The 21944-nt window shown below is 42.0% G+C and overlaps 2 protein-coding genes across 10 annotated transcripts in view; both read left to right on the top strand.

The window, feature by feature from the left end:
* Nucleotides 1–317: 317 nt before the first annotated feature.
* On the top strand, nt 318–14965 carry slc38a9 (solute carrier family 38 member 9). Its single transcript, XM_041059687.1, has 15 exons — nt 318–733; nt 2561–2704; nt 4804–4933; nt 5953–6071; nt 6165–6228; nt 6414–6507; nt 7994–8164; nt 8607–8666; nt 9144–9356; nt 9645–9752; nt 10138–10244; nt 10494–10607; nt 11227–11375; nt 12957–13046; nt 13463–14965. Exons 2-15 carry the CDS (start codon nt 2607–2609, stop codon nt 13626–13628), a joined length of 1683 nt encoding a protein of 560 aa, XP_040915621.1. The 5' UTR covers nt 318–733; nt 2561–2606; the 3' UTR covers nt 13629–14965.
* Nucleotides 14966–17771: 2806 nt separating this feature from the next.
* The window catches only part of nrg1 (neuregulin 1), a 32601-nt gene continuing 28428 nt past the window's right edge, over nt 17772–21944 (top strand). For 6 of the 9 annotated variants that reach the window (XM_041059681.1, XM_041059680.1, XM_041059679.1 and 3 more), the window contains exon 1: nt 17772–19031. In XM_041059681.1, the coding sequence (XP_040915615.1) occupies nt 18326–19031 (706 nt within the window). In that variant the 5' untranslated portion in view covers nt 17772–18325. The remainder of the gene's footprint in view (nt 19032–21944) is intronic. The other 3 variants (XM_041059677.1, XM_041059676.1, XM_041059682.1) reach the window with 3 other exon arrangements.

Genomic DNA, 21944 nt, shown 5'->3' with positions numbered 1-21944 from the left:
TGTAAAAGTTTACATCTGCTTATCTATGTTCTCAGATAACTGATTACTAACATTTCCTAGTAATTATGAGATCAGGTCATAATTACTTTGTTGATTGTTAATAAAAGAATATATTATTATTATTATTATTATTTTGTTGTTATTGTTATCATTATTATTATTATCTTGGTAGCTGTGTATATCTTCTGTGCGTTTCAGAGATTTGTTCCGCGGATGCACTAGCCTGCCAGAAACAAAGAAGAAGATTTGTTCCGGAGAACCGTCGCACGCGCACCCACCCATCCAACCACCCACACACACACACGCACACATTCCCGTTCAGGAGGTGGCGGTAATGCGGCGGAACTGTGCAAAACCCCGAGAAGAAGAGGGGAGAAACACACACACACTGGACGAGGAGGAAAAGAAGCGTATCATCCGTAATGACAATAAGACGCTCGCAGTTTGTCTGTGGCCGGAGGGTTTCAGCTTATCATTTCACTTCCTCCGCAGTCCCAGAACTTAGCTAACCAGGAACTGTTCGCCGTTAATAATAATTTGGTCTCGCCTCTTTTGACTGCCGCTGTCCAACACCGATGAGAAGTAGTCGCCAAGTGCTTGTTGACGTCTGATTTTCTTTTGATTTTTTTTTTTTTTTTTAATTTTTAGTCCAGCTTGTTGATTTCAACATTTGCCGACACAGCAGCCCTGAGATGAGCTGAAGACACCGGGGAGAATCCTCACGGGCGAACAGGTACGGTTACAAACTTCTGCTTTACTGTCGGCTAAACTGACAGCAGGGGCCGAGGGCTCTGCAGTCATTTCTCAGCTTTCGTTTAGTCTTGTTTGGGCTTTTCTCTGTGAGTTAGTTAGGTTAACTTCATGTAAGATAAAAGTGGGAACCGGGGGGCAAACAGAAAGTCGAAGCGCGGTCAGAGAGCGAACATGTTTTGCTTGAGTTAGCTAAATCTGCTGCGGATTCAGCACTTCGTGTTTCCACTGAAATCCCGCTTCACACGCAGGTTCCTCGTCATGTGAAAATTATCTACGTAGACTTGTTTAAAACTAGCCCGCGTGGACGTCCGCACGAGGCCTTTTAAAATGATAATGGGTTTAGGTAATTCACACTTGACAAACATTATACTTCTGACTTCGCACAGAGGTGTGTTTGTGTTGTCACGTGCCGTCTGTGTGAAGTTACCTGACATCAGTATCACCTGTGGTTGGCTGTTGTGAAGGAATGAGGTAGAGGACACACTAAAGTGTACCTGTCATATTAGCCTGTGAATCAACCCTTACAGTTGGGTGCTGCTCAGGGTGGAGGTCTGAACCTGGGTACCCTAAATCCCTACCAGCTGGATGACATTCAGATGAGGATTCTCACCTTTGACCTTTGTAGAGCTAATCCAGTTTGAAATTAAAATGAAAAGTGCAGTTAAAATAAACATATACAATGAGCAGAAGTATGCAGAAAGCTTTGATGGCTAATTTGGGAACCTTCCCCTAAATGTTGAGAATCTAAATCTATAAACAACTGAAATAAATAGCAACAAACACAAAGAAATTCTAAAGACTTAAACATAAAGCAAATTTACTAATTAACTGAAATGTAGTAAAAGGAAATAGTTTAACAGAATAGACCCTCTTTACAGAGAAGTAGCTTCAGTCTAGCCACTTTAGGCCTGATTGATGTAGTGCTGCTGCTGAGGTGGTTGTCCCTCTGACCGGGTCTTCCACCACTGCAGAGGACTTCTGAGGCTCTGTGAGACTGGCCATTGGGTTCTTGGTCTCCTCCCTGACCAAGTCCAGTTACTCGGTTTGGCTCGGCAGCTTATTCTAGGAAGAGTCCTGGTGGATCCAGGCCTCTTCCATTTCACAATGATAGAGGCCACTGTTCTCCTGGGAACAATCAACGCTTCAGTCATGATTTTATACCTTTGCCCTTATCTGAGCCTCACCACGATTTTATCATAGTTCAGTGGTTTGGTTTTTGTCCTGATGTGCAGTGTGAATTATGGACAGATCAGTAAAATTAAAGCAAAGAGGATGCACCTGACCACAATCTGGAGTACCATAGCAAAAAGTCTAAATATTTTTGTAAGTGATCTCACATGGTGCATGTTCCTAAATTAATTTGTGTTTAATCAAGTGTCCTCACAGCCAGCCTTAGGCCATGTAATATTCTATGGGGGGGAATGGATCTTAATCTCTGCCCAGCAGCTCATTTTTTCCCTCTGGGCCTGATAGCAGCTTAATTTGGCCAAGTCTGTGTTCCACTGTATGAAAATCAGCTTTAAGAGATTTGAAACCTGTTTGAGTCAGATAATCCAGCAGACACAGCATTCACTATTATGGATTGCTCCATTTTCAAGTCCGTACAGGTTGATTTTCACTGTATGCTAAAGTAAGTGGGAACCGTTGGGTACCTGGAAGGTAGACCAACACATTCACTAATCTGGCAAAGAGTTAGCTGTAATGACAAATACATGTGACTGCAGTAAACAATTGTGCTATGCAAATAATGTTTTATGGTTGCTCTGCAACGGTCTCTGATTAGATTTTATGACATATCTCCTTTCAGTCAGGTGATGAGAGTTTAGCAGCTTCAGCTGAAAGTCAGAGGTATCATGGAGGATGACTGCAGGCCTCTGCTGAGCTCAGAGCAAACTGGAGAGAGCTACTCACACAGAGGCTCCACAGACTCTCTGGACTTCAAGGCTAAAAGGTAAATTACACCGAAACACTACACCAATCAATATGCAGTACTTACCAGCGCTGTGCGTGCATGCGCATGACAGAGAATAATGAGTCTCTCCTGTGAGATACAGCTTCACATCAGCTGCAACATAAATAACTTGTGCAGACCAAAACCAACAATGTGTTGGGCCATTCGTTTGTGTTTTCTGATTTTCATACCTTCAGTAATTTCCTGAAACAGCTGGTCACTGTAGTTTTTATCAAACATTACTGAAACTGGAAGAAAGTGCAGTTGTTGGGGACTATTTTCAGCAGTGGATTAATACACATTTAATACACTACAGTGTGTGTTCATGGTGATGAAGGAACATGTCACCCAGTGCACCCACGCTGGCTCACTGAGTGTCCTTTTAGATACTCACCATGGCAACAACAATAACTGTGAGCTGGTCTCAGTGAAGGTGAACGGAAAACCACTGGGAAGTATGAGCTGGTGCTTGGGTCAGGTGCTCGCCAAAGATATCATCCCTACAGTGACCGTGCATCCATTTCTGAACCAGAAACCAGGAGATGATGCATCCATCCACACTGCCTTGAATGTGTGTGCTGCTGCTGGCATCTCAGAACTTGCTGTTAGAAATGTGGAGAAATATAAGGCATCTTCCTACAGGAGGGCACATGAGGTTAAAGGTGCTAAATGGAGCCTATTCTAATTATCATTATCATCACGTAGTAGCCCTTTATCACAGCTTCAAGAGTATACCTCCTGAGCACTTCCCTGCACATGTTGAAAGAGACGAGTATGTGACAAATGAATCCTTGAATCTTGAATCTGGATCAGGTTTTGTATACACAGGCAGTAGTTAGAAGGATCAGTTCATTGTTGAGCTTAGTCTGTATGTGGGAATTGTTGGTAAGAAAAAAATGAATGTTGTCAACCTAACTGATAAGTATAAGGATTTTCTGTCTAATCCAGTTCAAACAGGTTTTTGAAGATTTCAGACATACTGGATTTATTAATATTCATCTTCTCATATGTTTCAAATATATAAATGCACACAAAAAAAAACACTAGGAGTGAAAACAAATATGTATATAGTTTATGTAATATAGCGCATTTTACTGTTTCTTTATCAGAAAGTGCAGCGTTAGGTGAGTGGCTTAGTTTCAAATTAATACTTGGCCTTCAGGAACATATGTCAGCTGCTGTTGTCTCCTTATGTGTTTACTATGCATGTATATTGTGAGGTGGACTATGAACTCTTAAAATGTTCAGTATATTATTATATACCGACACTGTAAAGTGAACTAAGATTTGTGTTTTCCTGCTTGTACAGTTTATGCATATGTATTAACAATGAACATTTATTGACTTGATTAAGCACATGGAGGATTTTTATGCCTTTTGCCCCCATGTTTTGGTTCAACTGCTTTGTAGTTTCTCTTTAATTCCTTCGTGCACGTAACAAACAAAAGCCAGCCGACACAGTAGCTTTGGATCCAGCATGAGCCCTGGTCAGCTGAGCTCACCTGGACCTTGGCTGTTTCTCTTTCACTGACTGTGTTTGCTAGATAATAAACAAGCTAGGCTTCCTGGAACTTGCTTGACGTGCAAACACTAAGATGTAAGCTGTGCTCGTGTGTGTGTGTGTGTGTGTCTTTGGCACCACCCTAGCATCATTCCCAACTGAATTAGCAGTTTGTGTGAATTTTCATCCAGTTAGGTATTTCACAGTGACCAACCAGCTTTCTAGCACATAAAGCATTACAAACACTCCCCTCCAGTAAGGCACATACACGTGTTTGCTTGTTTTAGTGTGTATGAACTCCTTCAGTCAAGACATGCTTAAGGTTAAAACAAAACAAATAAGGTGTATTTGTGCTCTGTATAAGTCAAATTCAGGGATGAAATTAACAATTTTAATTTTCAATACCTCAGTTAATATTTCTCGTCTCTAAAATATCAGGAAAAAGTGAAAAAAATCACCACCTGCCAGAGTCCAAGGTGACAAACATATCACCTAACTGACTGTCAAAACCCAAAGATCCTCACATTGGAGAAGCTTGTTAAACAGATTGAATAATTCTAGAAATTACATGATTTTTTTTTTTGTCTGCTTCCTCTAGGCCTTTCTATGTTGAGCCCAGGAACATCGTAGACGATGGCCCGCAGGAGAGGGTGTCTGCTGAGGCTGCCATCCTCAACAGCAGAGTGCATTACTACAGCAGACTGACTGGGTCTTCTGACAGACTGCTGGTAGGTCCACTCACTCACCCTAGTCAGTTGTTATAGCAATAGACAGATTATCATGACCGTGGCCTGTGGGCACAAATCTGCTACGGGCCTGTACACGTGACGTGCAATAGCAAAGGGCCACATAACCTAGACACAACATGTGCTCCCCTATGTTGGAATTACTGTGTGTTGATAATTTTGATATGATGCACTAACCACATTTTAGTTCTGTTTTTTCATGCACATTATGTCATGCATCATTTATCTCAAGCAGAGTCAAATGTAGGACAGAGCCACAGCTGTGAGAAGTGCTTCGGTCATATTAAGTAATGCTGCTGTTATTCTGCTATGACAAGATCGAAATCCTGACTCCAGGCTTTTTGTCCTAAACTAGACAGTTTTAAGATTGGATGGTAATTATTTAAGCTACTACGATCATCACTGTTATGTCATGGGATAACGTGCAGACTTTCACATTTTCAGAATTTCACTTGAATCAAGTGATGTGATTGAAATGTGAAATGAAGAATATTATGTATGAAGAATATTGCATAGAATGTTTGACAGGACAGATACATACATGTGTATTTTCTTTCATGATTGTACTAATTCTTTTTTCTTTTTTTTAATTCTTTTTGTCATTTCAGTTACTATAAAATATTTTATTTGTTAATATTCCAGTGAAGCAAAGTTTGCACATAACAAACTTCCATTTAAAGAACAAACTCCCTAGCACTGTAATGAACCTGTATTCGTAGTGTAATGATCAACCACAACAAACAACCCATTAATCAGCCATGTGGTGGCTAATTACTTATTTTTTATAACCACATGAGTTGGAGTCTTGTGTATTTTGATCTCATACGATCTTTATGAGGTAAATGGATGTTGAGGACTATAGATTAGATTGTACTGTGGTATGTTTTCTTGTTATGGTTACTTATAAAATATGGTACAACTATGATGTGAACAAAATGCCTGTCATGTTACTGTACCTGTGAGGACTTCATGTTTAGTTTCCGTCTATTTTTTGTCTCCAGAGTCCTCCAGACCATGTGATCCCCGGGCCAGAGGAGATCTACATCTACAGCCCTCTGGGGACAGCTTTCAAGGTGACAGGCAGCGACCCTTCCTCTAAAAACCCCAGTATCATCACCATGTAAGTCCTGTCAGCATCAGTCAGTCTTCTGTTTAAACTGAGGTGAAAGTGTGTGACAGCTTTGATTATTACCTCTCTTTTCCCTCCTCACAGATTTGCTATATGGAACACGATGATGGGCACATCAATACTCAGCATACCTTGGGGTATAAAGCAGGTGATTTGCTTTATTTCAACTTTTTCAAGTCCTTTGTTCCTTCAAAGGTGTATCTAAAATGACTATTTTTGCACTAACCTTAGTTCCCCTTGAAACGCTGAATTGCAGTATGCGTGCACATTAAATTTGCCTTACGAGACAAAAAACCCAAAACTGAATACTCAGTGTTGTCTTTGTCCCTTTAGGCTGGTTTCACTCTGGGGATCCTGATCCTCATCCTCGTAGGTCTGCTGATGCTCTACTGTTGTTACGTCGTCCTCAAATCACCAAAGGCAATACGTGAGTCCACAAACACTTTGTATGATTGTAACATTTGCAGTGCAGATTTCTTTTCTTTTCAACAGGAAGGGGGCCTGTGGATTTTGGGCGACCCCCACAACCTTTCACGTGTTGTGTTGGCTACCTGGAACAATGATAGCTGTGAAAGTAACAGCTAACTGAGGATATTATTAGCGTGTGTGAAGTCTGCCCTCTGCTGAGTGCTCTATTATTCTTAGGGGTCCAAGCACCAAACTGTGTTGGAAGTCTGTGTACTGTGTGCTGTGTATGAGCCTCGTCACCAAGCAGAATTGTGGCTTTCCCATATTTTGTGAGCTTTGCTTGGACAGTGTGAGACAGAGCCTGTCAGTGTCTCACACCAAAAGCATAAGATTTGGAATACCTTAATGTTTTGATTCATGATATACTGTACTGTATACTGTATAATACTTAACACAGTATAAACAAGCTTGCTTGTGTCTTCAGTGAACATATAAAAGTAGTACAGCAAGGGGAACTGAATGCAACACCATAAAAGTATTGATTTCCCAAAATGCCCTTAAAACATGCTGAGAATCATAACCACACTGGAGAGAAAGAAACAACAGAGTTGTTGTTAAATGCATTTCCTTCCTTATAAAACGTTTGCAAGCCTGATTTTTCTTATAAATTTGAAACATCTTCTGCTTCTCTGCACGTTACCACTCACTCATAAAAACATTGCTCTTTAGTGCTATTAGTCACTGAAAACATCACAGGATACCTTTAACGAATCTGCTATTTCTGTTATCTCATGAACCCTTTACCCAGGTGTGGAGCAGGTCCTGACAGTGTGCTCTGCAGAAGCGTGTTTAAGCATGCCCACATATACAAACAATGCCAGCAGTTGTATGCAGATGTTTGTGCCCCCTGTCCAAATTCCATATTGTGCAAGTTTGAGCACCCTATTGAGTCAGTGCTTTAGTTCAGTTTAGTTGTCTAGATGTTTCCACAGAGGAGTGACTCCTCTAGCATGTACATGTCAGCCTTCACACCTCATAGCAACATGAACACTGACACTGACCAAGTCAGGGAAACACATCAGGTCACAGTTCTTATGATTAGATTCCACTGTAACTGGAATTCCTTTGATTTTCCTCCCTTGTGTTAGCCATGTGTTAGCCGTGTTTTACAAATACAGTAGCAAAGAGGGAAGAAGGAAGTCATTTTTCTCACTGTTAAAGTCACATTGCAGTGTTTTCTGTAGTGATAAATGGCAAATGTTCCCCAGCAGAGAAGCTTGGAAACCTGCCTGAGAATCTAATGATACATTATATCCATGATATAAATATTTTAAGTTGCTGCTGTATTCATCCAAATTGTTCCTGAATCCGAAAGTGAACTGATTTAAACTGCTGCATGTATTGTACTAAATGGATGTTTCTCACTTGGAAAGTTCTATCCACAACCTTGACTTTTTAATCCAACAGATACTTACTTCTCTATTCCTTCTGTGTGTTCTGTCCAGCCTATGTGGACACATCCGACTGGGAATTCCCTGACGTTTGTAGGTACTACTTTGGCAAATTCGGCAAGTGGTCCAGCTTGGTCTTCTCGATGGTGTCGCTTATTGGAGCCATGGTGGTTTACTGGGTCCTCATGTCCAACTTCCTTTACAACACTGGACAGTTTATCTACAGTAAGTCCTAAAGCAGTTGTCAGTACCACAAGGGAGGCGTCACATAATTATGTAGTTCCATTTGGTTGACTGAACAAATACACCTCCACCAACACATTAGTGGTGTCTGTCACAAATCAAAACACTTGGCGCTCTCTGGCTCTCGTACCTTCTGTCTGTACAGTGTGTCTGGTGTGTGTTTTGGTTGTCAGATGACCTGATGCTGTGCAATATGGCTGATGAGCATTCGTGCTTATGTTCCTTCAGTCTCAGCCTTAAAGTGTGCCTCGCTGTATGTTCACCACTGTGTCGTTTGTCATCTTATGACTGGTGAGAAAGAGAAATCATAGCACTGGTGAGATCAGAGCGCCTGCTTATAGATGATGGGTATTTTGTGCAGAGATGTGGGAAGTTGTCAGCGGCTTCACCTCTTTGATCTGATGCTTTCCCTTCCTGTCTGCAGACTATGCTCACAACGTCAACATGTCAGATTCAGAGTTTGGAACCAACGGCTCAGAAAAAGGTAAGGTCACTGTCGGACAGACGCAGGCTTTCTTTGGTCTCCATAGCTCTAAATTGACCTTGGACATATCTCGAAAGATTTAGGACCACTGCTTTGAGCAGACAAACCAAAGATTTTGTGACATGTCTCTCACAGCTGTCACCTTTGGTCTGGGCTGCCCAGAATCACACAGTGTTGAGGGGCCTTCATGTATTGCTAAGTTTGTCGGCAGGTGGTGGGTAGCACATTCCAAATAAAGACTGGAACAGGAGGCATCGGAAAACAAAATGAAGCTGTGTAGTTTTGGTACCTATTAGCCTATAGCATTTGGTAGTAATATATAACCAGTTTTTCTAGGGATGGACAAATCCTCTTTGTTTATTGGACAGTGCTTGTCTTTTGCTAATAACTTGAGTATATCAACTATTTTCTACGTTTCTGTCATAAAAATTCATACTGTCAGTTTTCGGTAATGCTGTGTCAATTTTTATTCATCAGTCATCTGTCCATCGCCTAACCCTAACCCTGGAGGGAACAGCTCCATCAGCACCATCCTTTACCTGAGTAGCAGTGGAAATGGTACATCTGATGTCAGCTCTTTCGAACGCTGGTGGAGCAAGACCAACACCATCCCCTTCTATCTCATCATCCTGCTGCTGCCGCTGCTCTGCTTTCGCTCGGCCTCCTTCTTCGCTAGGTTCACTTTCTTGGGTAAGATGGAGCAGGAGCGAATGATATGAGGAGAGAGTGGGTGAAGGACACAGTGGGTGTAAGGTTTGATGTCGGTGCCTCAGCACACCTCCTCTCATTACAAGTCCATCACTTTATATCCATTCAGGAAATTCTACCTTTTAGGAAAGGGTAGGAAAGGGTAACTCTGAGTTTTCCATCTCGAGGGTACAGTCAGAGTTAGTTAAACTGGAACAGACCTCTGGTTGTAAATGTGCTGTGTGCTGCATCTCCCCTCCAACTAACATTGAATCGTTCTGTCTTGTCCAGGCACCATTTCAGTGGTCTACCTGATCGCGCTGGTCACTATTAAAACTGCCCGCCTCGGCTTCCACCTGGAGTTCCACTGGTTTGACACATCCGAGTTCTATGTTCCAGGTAAACCCCCCTCAGGTGTTAACGCTTCTTTATGTTTCTCTCCACGGCAACACAGATAGACCCAGCAGACATACTGTAACTAACAGTCGTCCAATTATATATGAGGAGATTGATTGTAACATTGAAATAGATATTGGGATATTGTATTTGACTGATCAGCGTTTACATTTGTGGGTTTATCACTTTATCTGTTGATGGATGGCGCCTTTTTGCCCTGCTGGCACATGATTGGTGATATTGGTCAGTACTTCTTACTGGTCACGTTAAACTTTGGCTCATAAATCATGGACAGTGCAACCACTAGAGGAGCGATGGAGTGGATTCAGATTTACTTTTTGTCTCTTTTCCAGGTGCAGATGATATCATTTGTGTCTTGTTCTTTCAGAGTTCAGACTGCTCTTCCCTCAGCTGACCGGCGTCCTCACTCTGGCCTTCTTCATTCACAACTGCATCATCACATTAATGAAGAGCAACAGGAACCAAAAGAATAACGTGAGTCTCGTTCACCTGTGTTCCTGCACAGCTACACACGCTGAACGCACACAGTATGTGTTATGTGGTACATAGTTCATATAACACAGCTGAGTGGCTTATGTCAGTCTTGAAATAAAGTTAAAATCAACTACGTTTATCAAAAGCAAGCCTCCGCCCTTCATTTCCCTAACACGGTTTATTGACCTCAGGAAACACAGGAATTACAGTGATGCTGTTTTTAAGGTAAATGTGTTTTGGTGTTTTCAGGTGCGGGATCTCTCCGTGGCCTATCTTCTTGTAGGGCTGACCTATCTGTATGTGGGAGTGTTGATCTTCGCCGCCTTTCCCTCACCTCCTCTCTCCAAAGAGTGCATTGAACCAGTAAGCTTTACACTTGAATTTTCTTATTTATTTATCTAATTATTTGTTTGTTATCCCCTCAGTCTGTCAGTTATTCTGTGACTCTGTTAGGGCTCCCTATTCTGCCATATTCCTGCCATTCAAATCTTTTTGCTGTATTTTTACTACTTCTTTAAACCATTGTTCATCATGTTTGACGCTCGGACACATTGGTCAGTATTTTTGTCAGTACTGACTCAGTCGTCATGAGTCTGACTCACTTTGTGCAGTTGATCCTTGTGCAAAGAGAGCTCTAGCAGGATTTGGGTATTGTCCAAAAATCATAACCATGAGTCAGCGCAGTTTTCTTCATTTACTTCACAGCAACTTAATTCAGCAATTCTGAACGTGTAGCCTTCTTTACAAAAGGAAATATTTTTTTCCTGAAATTTCAGTAAAAAAAAAAATTTTTTTTTACTTTACTTACTGTATTAAAATGATGGCCGTGAAGCCACAGCATGTGTAGTTGATACGGAGCTGTCAGAAGAACTGACCCCCCAAACATCTGTTTTATATTCATCAGCGGGAAACAGTTCAGTGACTGTAGCTTTGCTTCTAACATCATTCTGCAAACCCTCCACTTCTTTCCTCTCTCCTACAGAACTTCTTAGATAACTTCCCCAGCAGCGACGTGATGGTATTTGTGGCTCGGACCTTCCTGCTGTTCCAGATGATCACTGTCTACCCTCTGCTGGGATACTTGGTGCGGGTCCAGATGATGGGCCAGATCTTTGGCAATAATTACCCCAGGTAATACTGAAGGACATTATCGTTAATGTTCCTGTCTTGTTATTTTTGTGAAAGCAGACTTGCTCAGCAGAACGACTTTTTACAACAATATGTTTCTAATTTGAGTCTTAACCTGAAATTCAGATGGAATTGTATTTTCATTACCTTTCCATTTAAGTACCACATCATTTATTCTGACCTGAGCTGTGTCCCAGTGTGTGACTGGATCCTCCATAGATTTGCTTAATCAGATTTACATAGAAGTTCAGGCTGCATCATGAAATGTTTGTGAAACTTAGTAAATCCAGTGGAATGCGGACTCAGTCTCACTTATCATGCCTCCTCCCTCAAATACATAATGTAATAAGGAGCAAATTGCAAATATTGAGATTCCAGCTGTTGCACACATCAGTGAAAGTTAAAGAAAACTGCTGATAGGTGAATCATTTTTGAACCATGAAGCTGGTTATTAAACCAGTAATGCAATGATTGATGGTTTTGACCACTTGGGGGCAGCGGAAACAAGCTATGAGCACAACATTGACGTATCATCACCTTTTAAACTGAAAATATATCAAACAGTTGCTTATTTTCACATCCATATCCGTTACAGAGCAACACGATCATTCATCTGGAGTCATGTTTGTGTCCACCTGGTGAATCAGAGTCCAATATTTACTCTCTTTTAGCTCTGCTCTTAGTCTTCACTAACTCCTGAATGAAATATCAGGCTCTTCAGCTGCTAAACGGTCCGCTATGTTCACCAGCTGGTCTCGGACTGTGTCTGTCTCCTGTTTGCTGCTGAGCAGGTAGAGGACAGTGGAACTTTTTAAAGGTTTCTTCTCTGTCAACAGCTTCCTGCTGTGGCTGAAAATGACGCTATGAGAGTGAACCAGAACAGTAAGGTTGTGTCTGGACAGATAAGCAATGAGCTGAAACTCTGTTAGCGCTGAGCTCCGTTAAAGCTGAGGGGAGCTGCAGATTCAGCTGATAATCGTCTGTAGGTTTATCACAGTGGGTAACACCTTTCACATTGTCATTTGATGCATTGTAGCTATAAAAATAAAAATGATGTGATTTTTAAAGACAACTGGCTACACGTTATAGTTTGAGATTCATAGTAAAGAGGAAGAATGCACTCAGTTCTTGTTTTGTTAGTAATGAATGTAGGTCAAGACTGCTGCTGAATACACTTCCATTCATGTAGTAGACCCAAACTCCAAATGAATGATTGTGTTGCTCTGTGTCTGCTGATGAGCAAACAGGAAACTGTTTGCTAACACTTAAACAATATCAACTTCATAGGGTGATGGTCAGAGTTTTTTGTAGCTTGTTGTGAAGTTTGCCTTGTAACTTACAGGAAGTCTGGTCCAATTATCCAGATATTTTTGAGCTGTGAGATGTATTATAAAGCGTTATAGTCAGAAATATTGAACAACGTTGTATTAAATTGTTACACGTTGTGTTATTGCAAGATTCATGTGTTATTCAGTAGATTTATTTATATGGTATATTCTAAAATAAAAAGTTCCAAAGTGCTTCACATCCCAACCTGGATGGTAACGACTAACTATCAGAGCTGTTCACATTGTCTCTCTTCAGTTTCTTCCATGTCTTGGTGCTGAACATCTTAATTGTTGGAGCTGGTGTCCTGATGGCCAAGTTTTATCCCAATATTGGATCCATCATACGGTACTTTTCCAATTGTTTTCCTGTTTACGTACAATGTCCACTGAGCACTGAAGAAATAAATGTTTATTTTAAAACATTTTTAACATTCCAGCTCTGTTCATTATGTTTTGATATAATCTGAGTATTTGAAGGCAGACTTTTTTATTTACTTATTATTTATTCTGTGACGGCTTCTTTTATTTATTTCATGGTGTATTTATTTCAAGATGGCACTTGCCGTCCGTCAACCTGTGGAGGCCAGACCAACAGTTGTTACCGGTTACTCTTCCTTAGTTTTTTTCCCCAGCTGTTTTTACTTGTATCTGTTTTGATTTATTTCTTGTCATAATCCCTTAGTGACTGAAATCTGTAGAATTTTTGTCTAGTTGACCTGTTAGCGTCCTGCACTGATGTAAATTCTCTGTCTCCCCTTGCAGGTTTTCCGGAGCTACATGTGGCTTGGCTTTGGTATTTGTCTTTCCCGCTTTAGTCCATATGATCTCCCTGAAGCGACAGGGGGCGCTCCGCTGGCCTTCAGCCCTCTTCCACAGTTTTCTGATAGTGCTGGGCTTGGCCAACCTGGTGGCTCAGTTCTTCATGTAGAGAGAGGGGCAGGCAGACATGGAAACTCTAAACCATTCAGAGGCGAGATCAAAAGATGTGTTAGAGATTTCAGATGTGAATCTCTGGAATTAGATGTAGAGTAATGGTTGTGCAGAACTGCACGGTGTATGTTTTTCCAGTTAGCTCATGGCTGCCAAAATGATGCACAGTTAACCCACAGCAGCCTCCAGCCAGATTTAATGTCTGTGGCCGTGATATGAGATCAGATATCACACACTTACTGAAGTAAGAGTGATGTCAGTCGTAAAGGTTTGTGTTTCAGGAGAATAACATGAATCCAGTGGCTCGGTTTGATAACGTTATCTTTTATTTTGGTGGTATTTCTATGATCAAATCTTCCTTGGAGGTAATTACCTACATGATACTGTTTATTGTTTCTGCCTAGACTGATCCCAGACCTGCCCAGTCCAAACGGAACAGACAGACTGTGAACTGTGCTGAGTCTCTGTGTCCTTAATAACATCAGCAGTAAGCTGGCAGGAACATTTGGTGTGTGTGGGGGTCACTGTTGAGAGCTAAAACACAACCTGGGCAGCATCTTTTTAAAACTATTGTATTAAACGTCCCTTTTTATGTAGATTCAAACAAAAGTATACAACAGCTGTTAATCAGTCAAATGACAGAGTGGGCTGTGAGAGGCTTTGCTGTTGGTGATGAACCTACAGAGAGTTTTCAGGTGAATGTGCGGCTCCCCTCGGCTTTATAGAACTTTATAATGAGTTTCAGCTCAGTATTCATCTGTTCAGATTCACCACTTCACAGTCTTGGTTCACGCTCACTGCTGTCGTAGCGCTGTTTTCATCCACAGCAGGCAAAAAAAAAAAAAAGATAAAGCAACCAACTGGGCAGCAAACAGACGCAGTTAGCTGGTGAACATAGTGGAGAATGTAGCAGCTTGAAGAGCCTGATTTTCCTGTCAGGAGCTGGTGGAGACCAAAAGCAGAGCTAAAAGAGACTCCAGACCTTCCCCCCCCCCCCCCCCCCCCCCGCCCCCCAGGAGGCCAGCACAATCAGTTACTGCAGGTTTAAATTTGTTACATGTGATTTTATGATCATATAACATTCTGGGAAGTATACAGGGAATTAAATTAATAACTTTGTGATTATGTCAATTGTTTATATCTTTTGAGGACAGCCATATTGTGGGCCTACTTTTTCAAAGAAACGTTTGGCTCAACCTTTTAATTTTAATTATATGTCTGACGTGTTTACATGGAGCCTACGAAAAAGATACTGAACTCACTGTGTTGTATTTTATTAATGATAGGATAAACAAAGGGAATATGTGCGTGAAAATAAATCATATCAGTTTAGAAGAGCTGTTGTTTCATGTTTGCTTTTAATCCAGTCCTGCCACTGTGAAGAATAATTGTGGTTTATTGTATTTGGGTCCAACCATTAATAACTTTAATTAAAAAATAATATTGTAAAGAGTATGGCATAGATATGCCCTGTATGAAAAGTGCCCTGAGATAACATTTGTTATTATTTGGTGCTTTATAAATGAAAATTGGTAATCAGACAGGTTGGACTGAAACTGAGGACTAACAGTCAAATTATCTTCCAGAATCTCAGTTCCATCTCAGACGAAGGTAAAGACATTAAACATTCACAGTGACGATGGAAAAAAAAATAAGTGAAACCTTGAATTTAATAACAAACATCCTTTTTCAGCAATAACCTCAAACTAGTGGTTCTGGTTGCTTTGGATCAGACCTGCACAGTTTTTCAGGAGGGATTTTGGACCAGTCTTCCTACAGAGCTGTTGCTTCAGACACTTGCTTTGTAGAAGTCAGCGTCTCGGGGCCTCCAGAAAGTGGTCCACAGCAGTGATGACATCATTATCACTGTCAAAATGGTAACCACTGAGCTCCTCCTCCATCTCGAGGAAGAGATAGTAGACTGAGGGGCCACAGCCTTTGAAGGTGATACATGGAGCAGGTTAGATCTTTTCCTACTGCAGAGCTTGCTGGTTCAGATGCCTGTTATCAAGAAGCTTTACTTTCTTACCTGATTCAACAGCAGGTGGTTGACAGTTCTTTTGACAGCATCTTAGTGTGTTGCTGCAAGAAACAATGGCTGTGCTACAATTGTGTTTGTACGCTGTCTTCAAATCTAGTGACATACAGCTACAAACCAGTGCTAGCTACAAATTTTTCCTGTGGCTTTTTCTTTTCTGTAATCAGTTTTGCTGCTTATATGCAAACAAGATTTTGCAGTAGTGGCTGTGTTTTCTGACCCATAAATTCCCATAAATGCTAAATAAAAACTGATTGATTACATCTGTTTCTCGACATAAACAGTAAATCAGCGCAGTATGATGCAGTCCCAATCAATTGCGACAATTAAAAATGATGCTCATAAAAAGGTTTACTGGCCGTTTCAGACCCAGACATACCAACAAAAAGCATTTGTTCACCAAATCCAGTGTCATTTAACTATACATCATTTTTAAAAATACATTTTTATTTGTGCTTCCTCTAAACGTAGCTTTGTTTACTATCTGCACGTTCATATTTCCACGATAGCCCTATGAATTTTTCACACGGCTGAGTACCACGTCTTGAGCACGTAAAAAGCGATAGAGCACACGCTCACTTATTTATTTATTCATTTATTTCCTGCCGCTTTTTGTCCCACATACAAAGAGGATGAAAATGCTGAGAAGTCAATCAATACGGAGGTCTCTAATTCAGGGGGGCCTGACAGGAAGTCCTCTCTCACAGATACCATTACTGGTATTAATTCTGTCTGAGGATTGGAAAGGGTCACAGCAGTGTCAATGATCAGTGTGTGGCTGTGACCTGACCTTTCTGACCGTCTTCATCTTGTTTAAGCCCCCCCCCGGCTCCTCAGGAAGACGTCCTCAGCCGGCAGGGCTGGGGGGTTGTGGAGTTAATAGTTTTATTGGCGGTCTGGGGGCTGTCTGTCACACTTGCATGCTGTTAGAGGCAGTGTGACTTTCATGATCAATATCCCCAGTTTACATTCTATTATATCTAATAAACTGGGCACCATGATGAAAGTGGGAAGTGTGACTGAGGGATCTGGAACGTTTTACTTTTGTGTTTTTTCTGGGTATTTAGAATATAAGCAAAAATAAGTCCATTTAACTAATAAGCGTCCTCTTCTGTTTTTTTTTTTTTTTTTTTTTTTTTTTTTTTTCTACTCACAAAATTTCGTCTCAGCCCTCTGCAGTGCTGGCACAAAAAACAAAAAATCTCTATGCATTTAACACTTTTTTTTAAATTAACATTTTCTCCCTTTATCTTTGCGCATCAGTTGGAAAATACCACCACCCTTGATGACACAGGTGATACTATGAACATTAAAATATTCATGTGGCCCAGTAAACCAGGACAGTGTGACAGTGAAGCCGCATGAGCCAGGATCTGACACTGAAGCAGCTAAATGGAATTCAGACATGATTACTTTTATTATTTATATCTATGCTTCTTCTACTGTATATATATGTATGTATGTGTGTGGGTGTGTGTGTGTGTGGGTGTGCACTCTGTCAGCACAACTAACTACTTATTCATTAGCATTATCATTTGTGTTATTATGTTATTACACCACTGAAGATACAGATACTTGAGAAGAGTAGAACACAATGGCTGCATCCTTGGGGTGGATTATATGTCTGCCTCTCTGGCTCCTTCCCCTTGACAAAAAACACACCCTTTTAGTATCAGCATAATCAATGGGGAGTGGTTCTTGGGGGGGGTGGCTACAGCCGTTTGCCTGGCTGTGATTCGCTGACATGCTCTCTAATTGGATCAAGTAGGAACTTGCTTAGCTGGATGCTTTGTGCTGGGATTGGGAGCAGCCTGCATAGAGAGCACGGACGCACCACCAGACAGGAAGAGAGGCAGAGAGGGAGGAGGCCAGAGGCTGCCCTGCTCACACACTTGGAGAGGAAAGACTGAGAGAGGAGGGGTGAAAAAGGGGAGTATCCCGTCTTCTCTGCCCTTCTGTACTGCTGCAGCACCCCCCCCCCCCCCCCACACACACACACACACCCCCCCCTTCCCTCTCTCTCTCTCTCTCTCTCTCTCTCTGATTCTCTTTCTCTCTCTTTCCCCTTACTCATCTGTTTCTGTGGCTGCGCTGAGAGGAAGGGCACCTGCCGCTCCCTGATGATTCAGCCTTTCAGCTGCTTGGAGCTCACAGACAAGACAGCATGTCCCTCCTGCCACTGCAGTGCCTGGCCGTCCTGTCCTCTGCACTACAGCTACCGCAGCTGCAGCCGGCCCATCACGTCGACACCCGCCTCTTCTGCCCAAGTGCTCAGGTGAGTGAGCGCTACTATTTCATCACAGCTCACCACTAGACCACACAGAACATTTAAGGAATCTAATTCTCTTCTCTTATCCTGCAGTGAATTTGACGATTCTATTAATAGACTCATGATTGTGTTTCTTGTACGAAAGCATGAGTAAGGAACTCCTTTCCCTCGTGCGCAGAAGACTGTCTCCATACCTCCTAGACCGTTAACAAGGTTCGACTCACTCTGAAGAGCAATTTTTACCTTTCTCTCTGAAATCCTCGGCTCTGACTCTGCAGCCTCACCATGGAAAACATACTCGAGGAAACTGGTGGCAGACAGCCACCGTACGATGCTCTGAGTTAATAGTTGAGGTGTTCAGAGACCCTTCATCCGGCAGTTGGACAGGATGACTGAGGGAATGGAGGACTTCTCTGCAGGGCCAGCTCCCCCTCCTGGATCGGCCTCCCCCACCGGCTCTACTGTTGATACTGGACAAGTCCCTGAGGAGAAACCTGAGGAGACGGAGGCAGCTGGTGAGAGTGGGGAGGAGGGCGCTGAGGGAACTGCAGAGGGAGGTGGTGATGGTGATGGGGAGCATCTGGGGGCTTTGGGAATTGTGGCCTTGCCAGGGACCTGCTGTGTGTGCATAGAGATGGAACAGATTAACAACTGCCTGCACTCTGAGAAAATCTGCATTCTGCCTATCCTGGCCTGTCTGCTTAGCTTAGCCCTCTGCACAGCTGGCCTTAAATGGGTCTTTGTGGATAAGATCTTCGAATACGAACCACCCACACACTTAGATCCTAAACGCATTGGACAGGACCCAATTATTATATCAGTTGACCCCACGCTGGGACTAACTGTGTCGATTCCCCATTCATCTCCGTCCACTGTCTCCCTGACCACCGCCATCGCTCTGGCCCCAGGACGTCCTGATGTTTTAGTTGAAGAGAAATCTACACGAGGGCCGTACGTGCCTCCTTCTCCACGAGTGACTCAGTCTGATCCCCCCGTTACACTGACATACAGCGCTGGGCGTCCCACCATCCCAAAGCAGACACCCCACCCTCAGTCAACACAGGAATTCAACGACATTGTGGTCCCAACAGTCTGTAAGTACCCAGCACTTGTTCAGTAAAAGCAATGGGATTGGGTTTTCTGTTCAGACAGGATGTGATAATGCCAGGGGTGAGGGGGTGGGTGGGTACTGAGTCCTGCTTTACCTTGGACCAAGATTTGTTTTTAAAAAAAAAAAAAAAAAAAAAAGCGGGAGGGATTCAATTTTTTTTTTCTTGGTTTTATCATTTTGTAAATGCTGTGTTCTACGAGCTGTGCCAGGAAGTGTCTGTTTTCAGGCAAAGTCCTGAAAGTGTCTGCTTTCAGGACTTTGCCTGAAAGCAGACACGTTGCGACTTGCAGAGCGTAGCAAAGAGGCCCATGACTAAGCCTCTGAAATATTGCTACACTGATAGGTGTGCAGGAAGCAGCACTTCTGTTCAAATCTACTTCACCCCTCAGTGACTACAACTCCTTCCTCTTTAAGTATTTACCATCCATTAAATCATACCACAATGATGTACGCACGCTACAATCATGGACCTTGTTATGGTGTTATTTTGACTATATGAGTTGGTAGACAGCGTACAACATGTAAAATGTGTGGAGCCACATTTCCAGTCGCTTGAAAAAGTGAAAATCAATAAATGATGCATGACACGAACTGAAACTCCAGGCTGTGGTACAGGGAGACTTCCTGTTTTCTGCCTGCTCTCCATTTCAAGGTCAGAGCCTGCTGAAGGCTAATTGATGCCCCCTCCATCCCTCCGCCTCAAGGAAAAACAACCCACTAATACTGTCTGTCTACCAGCAGCTCGCCACCATGACGTTTCTGTTGTAGTCACATCACTCTGTGATTTAGTGCACTGTATCTGGGTTAGCTAATTGAAGGTGATGGTTGTGGAAGGGGTGGGGGTCAGTTTCCGACCAATGCCTCAGTGAAGGATTAGCTTCTCTTAATCAGCAGATAGATGATCTCTGTTTACTTAACTGCCTGTAACTAACGGCTGGTGTTGAATTCCCAGCTGTAGTTCCTGGCCTTACGTTCCAGCAATCACAGATGGTTGTGTAGCTGGTGGGAAGCCAGTGAGGGATCAATAGGCCTCATGCAAGAACATCTTGATATTCTTCTCTTAAGCCTCTTTTTTTCTGTGAGGTTTGTTTGTACCAGGGTTTAAAGACAGATTCACCAAACTTGCCCAACTGAACAAACTAGTTATAAGTCTCTTGTCTGAGCCCGATGAACGTCACATGTTCATCAGTAGCTGATCATTATTAAATCTACGCCTCTAAAACTGCTCTGGTTGTGGGCAGGTTTCATTCACAAAAATGCTGCTCACTGCAGAGCTTCAAGTCCTGCTGCCAGAAATCAGCAGACTGAAAGATAAGAGATGGACCAGTGTCAGTGGTGCCGTTAGATGAAGGAATACTACAATAATACTAACACAGAGGGCAACAACAAGTCATCAGAGAAGTAATGTACTGTGACAGTCACAGACATAAAAAGGGAATGTGGTTTGGTTTTAAAGTTAAACTCTAAAAACGTCTTTCTAAAGCAAAGCAGGTCATGGCTAAAACGATTCTTTAACAATTCCCGATCAATTTTCTGTGTGGAAAACAAGTAGGCCAACACAGGTTTTGAGCATCTAAGCAAATGAGTCTGAACACAGAGTAGAAAAAGCCATGCATGTGACTCAGGTGTGCCAAAACTCCACTGTTTAACTGCTGTTTTCATTTAGGTTTTCTTAGTCCAAGGAAGCTGAGTCATGACGCTCCACCTGCACTCCTCACTCACAGTTCACTGCTAGCCTCTCAGTTTAACTCAACACACTTCAATTACAATCATAAACTCCAATCTCCAATATGACCATCCAGTTGGATCAGCGTCTCTCCAAAACACACACACACACACACACACACTGAATCTTAGAACCTTGACGAAGGGAGGATTTATTGCAGGACTCCTGGATTAGACTGTTTTAGTTTTAGTTCAGTGGCCTTAACCTGGCCACTGAGTGCATATAATAACTTGAAACTCCTTAAATCTCTGTCCCTCCTAACTGAACTACAGGTTACCAAACTGTTATTATCTTCAACATGTAACTCTGTCATTTCAAGATTCAGGCTACACCCTACGATTGCTAGACTGCAGAGGATGAGCAGTTTTTGCTTAGCAAAAGGTTTCACTCACTGTTGTTTTCATCTCTTTTTGGACTGTTGTGGACTTTGGTGATTTCTCCCTGTTCACTGGGAGTCAGGCTAACATTATTAGAAATGCTGGAAGTTTTTCAGATAGATTTGTGACAGTAGTGAGAACAGTTTGGTTAAGATTGTCCTCACTCGTCCTGCTTGAGTTTTTGGTCAGTCACACAGATTTCGCAATGAATGATTTAAGTACTCTTAATATTGTATGACCAAATGCTGTCTGTTACAATATCTATAGTAGGATTTGGATGTGGTGGTGTTTTATTGAAAGTTAAATCTCTTGTCCTATGAGTTTGGTGATGACTGATCCGGTTGTTTCACAGTGCATTGCATAATGGAATAACTGATACAAACAGCTGATAAAAAGTGAAAAAAAATATATGTATATGTATGTGTGTGTGTGTGTGTGTGTGTGTGTGTGTGTGTGTGTGTGTGTATATATATATATATATATATATATATATATATATATATATATATATATATATATATATATATATATATATATATATATATATATATATATATATATATATATATATATAAAAGCAATGTAATAACCTTCCACAGCCCACACACATGCAGGCTAGGTGTAGGTATGAACTCTCTCGCTCTAAATTTCTCATAAGACTGAATGTGGGTGTGTTCCACTGTCTGTATGTCAGTTACTCCTGTCGTGGACCAGTGATCTGTCCATGTGTGTCTCTCCTCTTGTCCAGTGCTGGAAGATGCTCCAGTCTCCTGTGTCTCTGAAGAGGATAAAG

This window comes from Toxotes jaculatrix, chromosome 16 (genome assembly GCF_017976425.1).
Source record: "Toxotes jaculatrix isolate fToxJac2 chromosome 16, fToxJac2.pri, whole genome shotgun sequence".
In the NCBI taxonomy this organism is placed as follows: Eukaryota; Metazoa; Chordata; class Actinopteri; family Toxotidae; genus Toxotes; species Toxotes jaculatrix.
This window is presented reverse-complemented; position numbering and strand designations above follow the sequence as displayed.